General features: G+C 39.2%; 1 protein-coding gene and 1 long non-coding RNA gene across 2 annotated transcripts in view; both read right to left on the bottom strand.

The window, feature by feature from the left end:
• Nucleotides 1-3,860: 3,860 nt before the first annotated feature.
• Nucleotides 3,861-7,735, bottom strand: LOC110044253 (uncharacterized). Its single transcript, XM_020749776.2, has 4 exons — nucleotides 7,688-7,735; nucleotides 6,521-6,572; nucleotides 5,777-6,013; nucleotides 3,861-5,080 (listed from the first exon to the last, which is right to left on the bottom strand). The coding sequence occupies exons 1-4, from the start codon at nucleotides 7,733-7,735 to the stop codon at nucleotides 4,698-4,700; spliced, it is 720 nt and encodes a 239-aa protein (XP_020605435.2). The 3' UTR covers nucleotides 3,861-4,697.
• A 2,317-nt stretch (nucleotides 7,736-10,052) lies between these two features.
• Nucleotides 10,053-15,213, bottom strand: part of LOC110044200 (uncharacterized) — a 24,910-nt gene continuing 19,749 nt past the window's right edge. The window contains exons 2-3 of the long non-coding RNA XR_016208291.1: nucleotides 12,385-12,954; nucleotides 10,053-11,143 (exon numbers count right to left, since the gene is read on the bottom strand). This is a non-coding gene — a long non-coding RNA (uncharacterized LOC110044200). The remainder of the gene's footprint in view (nucleotides 11,144-12,384; nucleotides 12,955-15,213) is intronic.

The raw sequence follows: 15,213 nt of genomic DNA, 5'->3' as shown, positions 1-15,213 counted from the left end.
CATTTAGTGTAGGTAAACGTCAGCGTTTGTTTTCGTTTTGTTTTGAGAAAAAAACGAATTAACGGACTGGATCACAAATTGGCTATTTCAGTAACCAATTGCGTTAACGGTCACGTTGTGTAAGGTGTCTCCAAGCCGGAGGGATATAGGCAGGGATCAGGTCAGGAAAATGATTTAAGATATCATGAAAGATCAACATATAGTTTAATAGCCCTGTTCACGGCAAACCTTTCTGCCATGCATTACAGTATAATCCAGCACGTATGTAAGGAAATTTCGGGCAAATGAGGAAAGCTGACCATGTAAGGACCACCAGTGTTGTCACCACAGAATTCTGTCAAGAAAACAAATTTTTAACAGGTTTTAACAGTTTTAAGCGATCGTGTGATTTCACGCTTATATAAAGCTGTGAATTACAATTTTTCAGTGACGTTTTTGATACATCGATATGTAACGTTCTTTTATCTATCGCATTTCCCTAACTAAAGTTTTCCAAACCTTATCAAGTTTACATTCTGATCCAGCTCCAATCCAGCAGAAGAGAAAGAAGTTATTTCTAGGCATATCTAAATGCTAACTTAACATATAGGAAATGGCTATATATAGCTTGTATGAAGGCTTGATTAAGAATTCATTGTCATTTTGTAATAATAAGTAAGTAATAAGTATTACCAAGAGCCATAATCGGGGACGGAGACTGTAAGCGCGTGCCATTTCTAGTATTGGGGTTGTCCCTATGATATGGGACAATTTTTCTATTTTTAGAACAAATTGCGCCATCCCGTGCGGCACACGTGCGTACATGCTGCGAGGATTCTTGCGGATGTAACGCGGAGAAATGGCGTCCGAAATTCCCGAAAAGTTTGATACGTTTGGTCCACAACTCAATACTTTCATGTCTGTTGGAATTTTGCGTCAGTGTTTTCGTCGTAAGCTGCTCCAGTTTGAGTGAAGTAAGACAGTGTCAAATTTAGTTGTGTCGCTTTATGTCACTGACCAAGTCGTATTCCATAGCTTCTTTTACAAGAGCTCCACATTACTCCACTCCCAGTTTCACATATGTTAAAGATTAGCAGCTTTTCCAAAACACAGCAAAAAAACTAGTTGGATATATTTGGATATAGCAGCGTTTCAGGACTTAAAAGTTTTCCTCCTCTTGCCACACGCTTGCGAGGATTTCACCAGAGTCTATCTCGACCGAACAGTAAAAAAAACATAATTGCAAGTTTGAGTTTCGCCTGAATTGTAAGCAATGCTTAATGTTTTGACAAGGCCCAATAAGTGACAATAGAGTTTATGTCCGTAGGTGCTGCTCAGTTTTGTTTGTGTAAAAATCCAATAAATTGACTGTTGTCGATGAATATGAGCGCCCGCCGGTGCGTGTTTTGTACAGCCAGTAAAACATGATAAATTGGACTTCCCCACTTTCGTGTGAAAACGTACATCGAACTCATGTATCTCTAGTTTTGAAATATGTTTAAGGTTGATAAATGTTTGAGAACATATTAAAAACTTAGCTGAAAATATGTGAATACAGCAGAAATAATCAGCTTTCTTTAATCAACTCGAATACTCGGCACTCGAATAAAGATTTCGATTTTGTTGGTTGAGTTATCAAAATTCCTTGTCTATTTTATTTTCGCAGAGTAAAATTTCACCATGTTAAAGAAACACCCATCATGTTAGTAGCGTTTTGGCGTCGGTGAAAATTGTTGCAGCATCTCGGCACAAAAGACAGCGAAAGAAATCTTTGTCAAGATTTGTTGACAGTTGAAAACACCGACTCGGACTTGAAAGTGCACGCGTTGCGCTATGCAAATAAGGTACTTGCAGGCGTCAGACTTTCCTTTCAAAAACTTTTGCAAACTCGCTTTAATTATCCATTTGCATCGAAATTTTCCTCCAAAACTGCGGAAGAACGAAAAAACGTCGCCATTTCCTAGACAACCTCCAGCCACTGCACACTAATGGCTGATAGTGTTCAATGGCTCAGCCAATCAGAGTACAGCATTTGCATCAGTATCCTAGTATAATTCTACTAATAAACAATTACATTATGAGCTCGAGATTTCTATCACGCATAGAAATCGAGAGCGAATAATCTGCTTGTTTTAGTATAAATCTGCTACTCGTTCAAAACTTTATCTAAATCCTCTTCACAGACACTTCGAAAGCGCCAAGAAACGGCCGTCATTTTGTTAACAAGCCCACACTGCTACACTACTCACTATCTATCACAGAATAGATAGTTAGTAGCGTAGCCATTCAGCGACCGGCATCCGTGATAGAACGCTAGTAGATTTATACTAAATCTCGATAGAAACAGGGTACATGTTTTCCATTTCTTAAATATAATTTCCCAGAATTCGTCTGTGAGGGGTATGACTGAACAGTTTTGTAATGAGATTATTTTTAATCGGTATAGGTAAAGATGTTTCATATAATTATATTTTTCAATAGGTTTTTTTTTTTCATGTAGAATGTTAGGATGTCGACTTTTTTATGTTTTACAATTTTTGCCAGCGTTGTCCGTGTATTGCGAAAACAGCCCCTCCAAGAAGCATTTTGATATGATCTGTTGATTGCTCAGTAAGCTCAAAGTTGTTCCATGCAGGGGCGGATCAAGGATTTTTTTAAGGTGGGAAGGGGAAGCTGGTACCCTGGGGTTGCAGAATCAATGGAGCATGTTCTCAAACTTTTCCCAAACTTTTTGCAATTTGACGATTAGAACCTAATTGAAAACCGTTTCATTAGAAATTACAATGAGGTACCTAACTAGAGAGTTTGCCTTTACTTCTGCCATAAAAGAGGGGTTGCTAGCCACCCAATTCCCCCCCCCCCCTCCAAAAAAGAAATCGCTCCTGCTTTGCAAGAATAGTGTTTGTACACCAGTTTTTTTTTTTTTTTAATTTAGAAAGATTTTTAGCACAGGGTTCTTGCGGATCCTAGAAAGCCTGGAAAGCCTGGAAAGTCCTGGAAATTTGTGGCATTTTCCAGGACTGGAAAGTCCTGGAGAAAGGTAACTGGTCCTAGAAAGTTGTGGAAATCTGTTTTAAGGTCAAATGAACCAAAATTTAGACATTTTTTTCATTTGAGTTCAATGTGTTAATTAAGTGTAAAATAAACATATTCTGAAGTTTCAAACGAATTAGAAGGAGCTTTGCGGAGATTTTGGAATGTTAAAATCACTGTCTTTTATCCTTCGTAATCGTAGAGCGGTCGGGAAAATTGTAGGATAATTGTCGGAAATAAAACTTGTGACGTCACTGTTTGTGAGCTCAAGAAATGCGGGAAATTTGAAACTGTTTTGATTTCAAGTTCACAGTGAACTTCAGAGGAAAACCACTCAAAATCAAAAGTTAGCACTTTCAAGCTCCCCCAGGACCCAAAACTTAAAAGAGAATGGCTTTTAAAAATGAAAAGAGAATGCTTCATGCCCTCGAAACATTCGCGCCTTTGTGTATAACACTTTACCGAAGACAGCTTCGAACAAAATCTTGTAGTAAGGGGTTTGTTGGGACCCTCTTTGAAGCTTCGTCAACTTGTAGTCAGGAAAGACGTGGTACCGACGATTTTTAACTTCACTATGGAACGTCGCAAGCCGGCAATTGGACAAAAAACAACGAAAAACAACCGAATAATGCCCGCCAAACATCGGGCAAGCTCCTCGGCGATTCCCAAGTAAAATGAGGTTTGTATTTAGATCCAAAACTTTCCCACGAAAGACTCACTGAAGCAGAAACGCAGCAATGTATAAGACAACAATGACGTCACAAAGCGGAGTCTCAGTTCCATTCCTTCCATTAAAGTGCGCGGTTATTTTGGAAACGTCTTCGTGAAGCCATGGGCTGTCTTCAGACTTTTAACTTTTTTATTTCGGTTTTAGCTCTAATTTATAGATTTTAATTGTATCATTATATAGTATATATCTAGTATTAGGACCTCTATGTAAACCACTTTTAGTGATGGAGCTTCCTAATAAAAGATTGTTACTACTTCTTTACTCATTTTCGCGGCTCAAAAAGAAAAATTTCCGCATAAGTTTCCTTTTTACATTTTTTTCAACATTTCGTCGCTATAAAATGGCTGAAGAAAAGATGTCTACATTTTGGTTCATTTCACCTTTAACTCAAGTACAAAATATGAATTAAATGTATGGCGGACAGTAAACAATGAGATCTTGGGGGTGATAGGGTTAATGTGAATTTTATAGGGTCCTGGAAAAAATACATCTGAGTCCTGGAAAAGTCACAGAAAGGTCCTGTCCAATTTCAAGGGCCTCGATCAAAAAACAATCGTGAGTGCAAAGCTATAGTTGTAAACAAGGAGCAAAAATGTAAGTATTCAGCTAAAGACCGATAAGGATCGTAGCAAAGTTATGGCCGTCTCAGCTAAACTCTTGTCGTAAAGATAATATGATGTAACATCTGCTCCTTTCTCTTGAAATGAAAATGAAAACTTGTCAACAAGGATTGTCAAACGCTAAGGGAAAACTCGAGAGAGAAACAGAATGTTTCGCGAGAAGAATAGAGGGTCTATTCTCCTCACTATTCAGGTTATCGGCCGAAACATCTTCTATCTCGCATTTTTCAATTCTCGCTAGCCTGCATTAGCGTTACGAAGGAAATGTACTTTCCGTGTTTATTCATTAGAATTAAATTTCCGTCTGTAACACAGGCTAGTTTTCAAGACTTCATTCAGTGAGGGACGTCTGGTGGCAGTGACCACCATTTTTTATCAGGATAGCCTGGTACCTCGGTGTTTTCTACAGGGCACTTGGCACCAGCATCAGAATCGGAATGCCGTGTCTGCTTCTTGGGGCTTTCTCTTGTAGTTTGTCGCATCCTTATAGATCGCTCGCCGCACTTAGCTGCTTGTTCCAGCATCTCCAGCACGCGTTTCTTGTAAACTAAATCATATTCTTGTCCGCGCACTGAATTGGCGATCATAAACACGCCGTTTTTCTTGTCGCTTCCAGTGACTCCAATAGCTGCTTCCTTCAGCCTCTCTCTTTCTTCATCGGCATTCGGCTTTTTGGCGATTTCGTCATCAAATGTGATGACAGTGATGATCTTGATTGCTGTCATAAACAGAAAACAGAGCAACAGTTAACTAAAAAGTTGAGATAAGTTAAGAGTTCAACTCCTACAGGATTGGTTTAGGACATCAACATGGCCACCGTTTCATTGATTTGGAACACCAATATGGTTGCCGTGACGGCATGTGAAAACGCTCTATAGCTGTGATGATTTTGATTGCTTCCAAAAACGGGGCGTACATTATGGTAGAGGAAAACAATATTCAGGACTATGATGCATCTGAAATCTAACAGTACACATCTGTTAAGCTTTCCTGTAAAGTATAATTGAAATGAACTGAATTTAATCTATTTTGTAAGCACTTTTGGACTGTAGACAGCCGTTGCTATGGGCGTTGCTATGTGCGTTCCTATGTGCAAATTTCTTTATTTAAGCGTTAATCAAGGAGTGATTGAAGCAAAATCATTTCAAAATACGTTTTGCAAATGCTCAGAGACGTTGAAAAATCACTCTTATCTCGGTGAAAATTAAATGAGGAACATCATTAAAGCTATCCGTCTCGTGTACAAGTGCAACGTAATGTGATGCAATGTGATGGGACGTGACGTCATGTGGCGTGGCGTGGCGTGGCGTGGCGTGCATGACATGATGTGAAGTAATGTCAAGCCGTATAGTGAAATGCAAGGTTACACTTCTAGGCTAAGCACAACCATCCGTTGGTTTAACTCACTACTCACTTGCTTTTCTCAGCTGGTACTGAACAAACTTGATGATTTCTCTGTATTTTCCCGTTTGAAATCTGATATCATTAGCTTTTATAACCCACAATATCACGTGCATCTGGTCAGCAATTGGCGGCTTCTCGAGTCTGCAAGCAGCAGCTCCAGCGGCTTCTGCCTTATTAGAGCTCGTGTAATCTCGGGTCAAATTATATCCTAGTCGCTCAATTCCATATAAAATGCGAAACAGCTCTCCTGTTTTAGGAAAGGAGAACTTTGAATGAATGAATGACTGAATGAAGGAAAACTTTATTAACGTGCCAATGTAGTTAGCTATAGATTAGCTAATTGGGGACACCTAACTAAAGTCAATAGCAAATAACTAGTTTACAAAACAAAACAAAAAAACAACAACAAAAAATAATAATAAATAAATGTTGAAGTTGATAAATTATTTACAGCATAATCATAAATACTATATAATAATATCAAATAATTCTGTTCATGATTTACATAGTTTGCAGCAACTGCTATTTTTCTTCAATGAGGTCTGAAAGGTCAGTTTCCCTTATTCTTGTCTTAAAAGTCGCGAGAGTTGGTGAAGTCCTTAATTCCTTGCTAAGTTTTGACTAGATATATGGACCCTGGTATCTTATTGTGTGTTTTGCATAACCTATAGTATTAAAACGAGGTATCTTTCTCAGGGTATTCATTTTTAATATGTAATGTAATTTCAGTAATATAGCCGGGAAATGCACTAACCTTTAAGGAGCCTCGGGGTAGCCTTAACTGCGTTCCCAAATTCTTGAGCGTTCTTCAAGAAAACGAGCTTTCATAATATAGTTATGTATGGGCAGTAAATCAAATGGAGACCAGGGTTCAATGGCAGTCCTCATTTCAGAGTAATCCAACGTGAATACGAGGCAATCACGGGCTGAACAAGTAAAAATTGCCTGAAATTACCTCACACACATGCTAGATTAAATTGTAAAGCAAATGTTGAAAGTTAACCGTCAAAAGGGTTATTATAGCGATTATGTTTACCTTATATGGAGCTCTACATATACTGCTGAGAGGAATCAAACAGATGGTAAACAGTAATAACATAGATCTCTAGTTGCTACAATAGTTTGGACAGAAGGTTCACACACAGACGATACCAGATCTTATTTCTATCCAGAAAAGAATTTATAGCAAAACAGCAGCAACAACAAAAAAACAATTCAAATCATATGTTACCTTGCAGATTGTAATACTTTGATACTCTTCTCCATTTGTTTCAGTAACCATAGCAACAGATTTCGTAACTCCTGCGCCAATCCCCACTCGATTTCCTCACTTCCGGCTTCGTTCACTTTTTGGGTCGGATTCTCATTGCAGTCTTTTTTGTGACAAAACTTATTTAGGTGAGTTTTCAATTTTCATTTTGTGTAATTTCATGGTCTGACCTTAGCTTGATCCTGATCTGTTGACCCGAGTATAAAGCTCTCTGAGCGACGCGGACAAACATGCCGAATACTTCATATATCTTTGTTTATGATATAAAGGAAGCGCCACTGCCACTGCCACTGCCACTGCCACTGCCACTGCCACTGCCACTGCCACTGCCACTGCCACTGCCACTGCCACTGCCACTGCCACTGCCACTGCCACTGCCACTGCCACTGCCACTGCCACTGCCATTGTCACTGTCACTGCTGATGTCACTGTCGTTATCATTATTGTTTTAGGTCATTACGCCGGAGTTAAACCCGAAAGTACTTGTATCAAACATTTGGAAGCCTTGGCCAAGGATACTCCATCACAGGGGAAAAAGACTGCGATCCTTTGTCGGGACCAGTCTGACATGACTATTATCAGCGACTTGTTTAGTGAAGAGATGCTTGGCATTTTTCACATGTTCAGTGGTCCACCAGATGCTATACTCACCATCGATTCAATGTGGTCTTGTTTTATTGTTGTCGACGCCAGACCCATGATAGACGAGTTGTGTAACAAATCAGCTGGAACCCTCTATAAAGACGCACTGAATACAGCCAGGGAAAAAGTGGGTAAGAATGTCTGTCCTAAACCGAGATTTTCGAAGGTTTAATTAGTGGGGATTGAGTCATTAACTTAAGCAAAACTTTTATATTTCTTTCCATTCTATCAAAAATTCCGAAATTTTCGAGACGGGGACAAATGGTACTGAAATTTTTCCCGTGGAAATTTCTAGAAAATCCGCAAAGCGAACGATTCATTTGCAAAATGCGGATATTTTCGGCGGAAACTAAAATGGAACAGAAATATCCAGTTAGAAATTTCCGAAAATCTGGGTATACCACGCGAAGGAATGCGTGTACCTTAGTGCCAACCGTTTTCCTACGATGTGGGAAAACGAAATTCGAACTTCCAGTTTCGATTTTCATTTACCCACGCCATCGGAAAAGGCAATTCGAACTTTTATTTTTGTTTTCCGTTTTCCTACTACACTGAAAACGAAATTGGAACTTCTATTTTCGTTTCTCGTTTTCCCATGACTTCGTACAACAGAAGTGCAATTGTCATTTCCGTTTTTAATCTTCTATTTTCGTTTTTGTGTTCTATTGTATTATCTCAAGACAGTAGCCTATTAAGCAGACGCTAGCGCTTTTTTGGGCTTAGATGTATTTTTTCCTACCTTCAAATGAACGTCATAACTAACTGTACATGATGTCACTGACTGTACATACGGAGTTTGATTTCAACAAATAGCATTAAAAAAAAAAACTGTGAAGCTGTATTTATAGAAAACTGATATTTACGAATTTTTCAGCCCGCTACAAACCGCATCGAGCGAGCTGACTGTTAATAAAGACTTTCTGTTCAATAGGACTACCACGATATCGTTATCAGCAAGGAAATGAAATTATGCGTATACGATCACAAATCAAGGAATTAAATGATTATCTAGGTTCCGTTATAAAGTCAAAAAGGTTTCAGTACAAAGGCTTGTCATGATCGATTTGGAATATACAGTCGAACCTCCGATACTGGGCACCTTCTACTTCGATATCGACCAGTCAGTGTAAAACGCAGACTGCGGACTGGAGACCGGGGATAAAATGCAGACTGAAGGTAAAATGCAGACTACAGACCTTTTAATATATATCGTCGGTGTTATTTCCATTATATCCACTATTTCTAACCGGTAACAGGGTTGGTCAGGCTAATCGCAGTGAAAGTTTGCAATGCTGCGGTTAGACTGAATAACACTCAGGTTGGCTTAAATAACGCTCCGGTTTGCTTACTTACGGTTAGCTCTCAACGGTGGAAACGGTAACACGACTCAGTTAAAAGTCTACAGTCTGCATTTTACCCCTGGTCTTCATTTTACCCCACATGGTCCGCAGTCCTTATTTTACACTGATCGGATATCGACTGGTCTATCCGCAACTGACCTTCTCTTCTTGATACCATGCCAATTGGAAAACCTTTTTACACTTAGCAAACTATTGTGCAGCCCCTTAGATTCGGGTTAAGGTTCTTGATTACCTCGAGGAGGTCTTCATAACTATTATTTTCCTCAGTAAGAAAACGGCGGACAAAGACTTCGTCAAGGATGTGGTTTCCAGGTCTTTCGATAGCGACAGGAAGTGCCAATGTTTTTCCGATTCAGGTAGCATAAGAAAGTGACAAAAAAACAGAAAATAAAAACGAAAATCGAACTCCAAATTCCGTTTTCAATATCTTATAAAAACGAAAGACGAGAAAAGGAAATGACAATTAAAATTCTATTGTCCAAAGTTGTGGGAAAACGAAAAACGAAAATAAAAGTTGAAATTCCATTTTCAATGTAGTAGGAAAACGGAAAACGAAAATGGAATCTCGAATTCCTTTTTCCGATGGCCTGGGTAAACGGAAAACGAAATTGGAAGTTCGAAGTCCATTTTCCCACATTGTAGGAAAACGGTTGGCACTAAGGTACACGCATTGGAAACATAAAAACATAACCAGCTCGAAAAAAAAAAAAAAAAATCTGAAGAGGAGATAGGTCTGCTTGCCACGCACACGTGTCTAACTGCGTTAATGGGGCGACGCGAAGCTAAACATATCGGGCTGGCAGGTGTAGGATGTGCTGGAGCGAAAACGATCACATGTATTTTAATGAGTCTTTTCCTGGTTTTTATTCCGAATGGAAGAAACATCGAATTTGACGCACAGGCAAGGTATTTCTTCAATGGAAGCACGCTGCTTGTCTCGGAAATCAAAATTAAATTTAAAAAACTCTTAACCAAAACTATACATGAGAATATTTATATTGAACATCACAAACTTGTCGTGCGATCCTTTCACATTTTATTCTATACATCAGGTATCATTACAAAGTTACACACATATTTTCCCCCTTTTAGTCGAAGTACGATTAAATAATGAAACTTAAACAGCCAAACTACAAAATATGATAACTTTTCTGAACTGATAATCTGAAAATGGACCTATTTTATACTTATTCCAGTCCGAGGCTTAAAAGACATCAGCTATTTTAGTTTTGGTAAAAACTTACACGGATAACGGAATTTTCAACACTTGTTCACAGATGAAAACATGTCCTTTTGATCATTAGGGTCCCTGTTAGTTCTTATTTGTGTTTTGGTTTTGGAATGACATCCTTTAGGGTTCAAACAAAACTTGAGCCACCTCCATATTGATCTCTTTGAAGGGTTTAATTCATTTTCTTTCGAAGAGCACCCCCCTCCCTTCTACAAAGAATTCTCTAGGCAAAACACATCGAAATAAGTTCCTAAACTTAGCTATGGTGATTCTCTAAAGAAACGTTGGGCTTTGCCCCCTGTTTTTGAAATTATATATCATAGTTATTAAATGGTTTTTAAACCAAAAGACAAACAAAACCTTACGTATTTTCTATTTCGGGTTAGACGGCTAATTAATAAGCCACTCTTACCATGTAACTGGAGCTAGGCTTTTTTTTTTTGTTGTTGAACATTTTAGCTAAACTTTATTATTTAGCTGCCGTTGCTTATCGCCTGTTCTGGCACTTTTCGCGAAGCCACTCATAAAGCCACATTAGCATTGGCCAAATAACGTATAAAGAGGCGATTACACATGGCTTAATTTGTTCAAAACACCACCGGAAGCATTAAATGAAAAGAGCACATAACCGTGGTCAGAAACCATCCTTACGAGGTTTCACCTTAACTACCTTACAATAAACGCCGCCAACACCATTAGTGACAAACAACACTTTCGCTACAGGTATTGACTTCCAGTCTCCTCCCAGGTCCCGAACAGTTTTTTCAGATGGGCGCCATCTTTGGTCCCAGCTTTGAACATCTTCCTCATCATAAGAGATTTCTCCATAATGCATGTGGGTGTCTAGCAGCACCGTGCCCTCTGGGTAGTCTGCTGGTACAGTGGCAAAGTCTGGTATTACTCGAGGAGGTAGAAATGGAGTAAAACAAGAAGTATGTTTATAACTGAAGCCATGTACGGCTTATTATAAAAGGGGCGCAGTTAGTGACACTATTTACTCAATTTCACTGCGATTATATAACAAGGAAGAAAAAATCATAAACGATATTACAAAATAATAGTAATGTTAATAATAATTGTAATAACCACAATAAAAAAAAATCTTAGTACATAACAAGGCAGTGAGGAAGACTAGAAGAGAACTGACGAAACATACGTGCTAGTCAACCCATTATGAAAATAAAATGTAAAATGAGTAGGACGTAGAGCGCGGAAAATGGAGCTAGGGACGTGAGAGTTGAGGTGCACAACAAGGAAGGTGGTCTGTGGGGCGTGAGACGTGGAAATTGAAACAGACGACCCACGCTTAACCAAACAACTAACAACAGCTTTATTTAGAAAAGGTGAATGGATAAGATGCAAGGTCTGAAGCTCGATAAAATTTCAGCGGGTTTCAAGTCAGGTATTGCCTAAACAGAGCAGCCTAGGTTGAAGTATTCCCCTCTGAACTGGGCTTTCCTAGATATGCGCGCTAAAAGTTTGACGGAAACGTTGCAAAAACAGTATTCGGTATTTAAAGGTTAGGTTGATCCCACTGATTGGAGGAGCCTAATGTCGTGCGCGGACGTGACGGGATTTGGCGCATGAGTGATTTACTTTAGCCTGGCTGCGCTGGCAAGCAGGGCACCAGCGAGATGAAGATACTACTTGACTACTCTCTATTCTCCTCGCTGTCGCGCACGTTATTGCGCGCCATGAGCCAAGACCTTCAACTTGCTGGTAATTAACCCTGGTTTGCAATTATTACGGTTGAATCCCACTGTCTGTAACTTTCCAGGGAAGCAAAAAAGATAGTTCGCGGGAGCTTGAGATAGCTGATAGTAAATGACTGAAAAAGCACATTCAAGGGAAAATGATTTGAGTTCAGATAACGGGAAGTTTGAGATTTCGGACAACTATAATTATAACCTCCCTCCTCCGAATCTGACCACAATCCGTCCGAAAGCTATTATATTCCTGGGAAATATAGACTTTAATTCCCTACTACAGTAGCAGAAACTGCAGCCATGCATCAAAAATGGTTTGATAGCATAGCCAGACAGGAATAACCCAAAATTTCCCGAGCCTAATTTCACCTCCATAACTGGGTTAGTCGAGGTCAACTGGGAACTCACTTGTTTTGTCGTTTGGTCTTCGTTGACGGCTGCCGTTTCCTCTGTCACCTGTGTGCAGAGGCTATGTCATAAACATGTAAAGAAATAAAGGTCAGTAAACGTAATGAGTCGGGAGAGGGAGGAAGGAAGAGGGAAAACAGGAAGACAGGGAAGCTGAAGAGGAAGGGAGGGGGAGGAATGAAGGACAAAATGACCAAAAAGACTTTATGAATGAATAAATGAACGAATGAATGACTGAATGAATGACTGAATGAATGAATCAGGACGAAACAATAAGCAAACAAATTAGGAACTAACGACTGAATGACTAATAGAGGAATCGACTGACTGACTAACTGACTGACTAACTGACTGACTGACCGACTGACTGACTGAATGACTGACAGATCGACTGACAAACTGACTGAAAGAATGAATGAATGACTGACGATCCGAAAGATCAACGGACTGAATAAATGAATGACTGACTGACGGATCGACTGATCGACTGACGCGAGATCACAGTACGTTCTTCTTCGTCTTCATCTTTGGATTGATCGTCTCCACCAATCACTATCAAAACTCTGCCACCTTGAAAGAAATAATAATAGTCTAATAAATCCTATATTAAAGTTTAACCACCTGATCTACTTACCTACAATGTTACATTTTGCATCGTTGTTTGTAAACACAGGAATGACATATCATTGCATTTTTGGGGCTTTAAATTATGCAATAATACGAGAATTAGTTGTACGTGTACGTCATTGTTTACATATCTTGATGTAATCAAACACAAAAGTTTGAGATGCGCGAGCGGCTTCAGTGTAGACCCCCACTTTCGGCTCGGATCTACATTATATCGATCTCTCTAATTTTAATCCTCCCAAAACGTACTCTTGCTTTTCTAGCTACTTAAACGTGTACAGCCGTGCACCGTAACATTCTGAAAACACGAAGATCACGAAGTATAACTCTTCATTTTGACCTGACAGGTGGCGTAGGCGAAAGCGAAAGTGTTTACACACCAAATTGGACTCTGATCGATCTCGGTCTGACCTAAAACCGGATCGGGTTTCTCTCATTGTGCGATGAACTTTATCCCTGCATGATGTTTGTCTTAACCGTTTAGAACCTCTAAAATTAAGAATGATGTCTTGTTTTCTTAACAGTCGTTTCATTCCTGCTTCCGTTGCTTCAAACTCTTCCATCATAGCTCGTTGTAGGGGCTCCCTGTCATTTGTCGGTAGTGCGATACATACTGATAGGACGCAAAAATTGCATGGGGTTGTCTGCTGTGAATCGAAAGCAATGGCAGCCGTTTTCTCTTCATTTCGCCGCCATACAGAACCAAAATATACAACTGAATGAAGAGGAACAATAGATGTTAATTTTCATGTTTTAGTATATTCCTTTCGATATGTGGAATTTGCATTATTCCATATTTACAGACAAACCAAGTAAAGCGTACCCCTTAAGATTACATTAATGAATTGCTTATTTGAATATTAAACCCTCTAATCGTTTCAAGAAAGCAATAATGAATTGGTTATTAGAATATGGAACCCACTAGTCGTTTCGGGAATGCAATAATGAATTGATTTTCCGTATTCTTGGAACGGGCGAGAGAGTTCAATATTTCATTAATCAATTCATTATTGCATTCTTGAAACGACTAGCGACTTCAAATTCAAATAATCAATTCATTTTAATGTAATATTGAGGGGTACGCTTCAGTTGGTTTTACTGTAAGAAACTCCAGCCGAAAAACGTCAATGAATGAAAACGTTTTCCATTTTGCAATAAAACGATTTTACGAAGAAAACATTGATCAAAACACTTATTTCATTTTTCTTTTATTCTTACTCATTATCTTACGAAGACTTATCTGTGGTTTGCAGCAATGCTCTGTAGAATCTCGCGTAACCAAATCCAGCGTTGTCCTCGTTGATGGGCAGCCGAGATTCGTGTGCGTGAACGACAAAAATGGCGAAATCCATTTGCAGCTTGGGTATGGTGGTTTCACACATCTCTGAAGTTTGCTGGAGGCGAAAATAACGCTTTTCAACCAGAATCTTGAAGTCATAATTGCTTTCCATATTACGTAGCAAATTTTCGACTGAATCTAACTTGTACGTGTTATCACAGTTGAACAGATGAAATTTCATTAGCCTCGTAGAACTGTCCATTTCTCTAGAATTCGAACTCTGGAGCTTTACAATGATAGAGCGAAGTTTTCGTAGTCTACGACTGCACAAACATGTCCTTCCAACCTTTTCCTTCTCGGAAATCCAATCGGTCACGCAATGGCGAGACAAAGACTTCCGGCCTTTCTTCCACCATTCTCTGGTTCTGAGCTCGTGACCAATTCCAAGAATTATTACCGTTACAAAAGCTAGCTTTATTACACAAAATTCAGAGAAAAACTATTGTTCCGGAAAAATAACTCATTATATTAATTCGTATGAAAATGGAGAATGAGAAATGAGAAAGGGAGATGCAGTCAGTGAGGTTTTAGATTTTCAACTGTGACCGTAACACTTGTAAATGAGAGAGTGGAGGCATTGCTGCTCGAAATGGAAGATCTGTGAGACAGCCATACCCAAACTACAGGTAGAGTTCGCCATTTTGTGGTCCATGCAGATGAATCCCGACTCTCAATCACCTAAGACAACGCTGGCATTGATTGATCTGCCACGGAGCGTTACTGCAGGCTACTGACGAGTGTATAAAAGCCGGAACTGTGAGACACCCGTCTATTTCGTGTACTTGTGTTACACAACAAGATAGGCACATGACATGATATAGAAGTCGTTTTAATTTATTATTTTAAGTAATAAATTATATATA

Source organism: Orbicella faveolata, unplaced genomic scaffold (assembly GCF_042242905.1).
Source record: "Orbicella faveolata isolate gen_17 unplaced genomic scaffold, um_ofav_v1 contig_25, whole genome shotgun sequence".
Taxonomy (NCBI): Eukaryota; Metazoa; Cnidaria; class Anthozoa; order Scleractinia; family Merulinidae; genus Orbicella; species Orbicella faveolata.
This window is presented reverse-complemented; position numbering and strand designations above follow the sequence as displayed.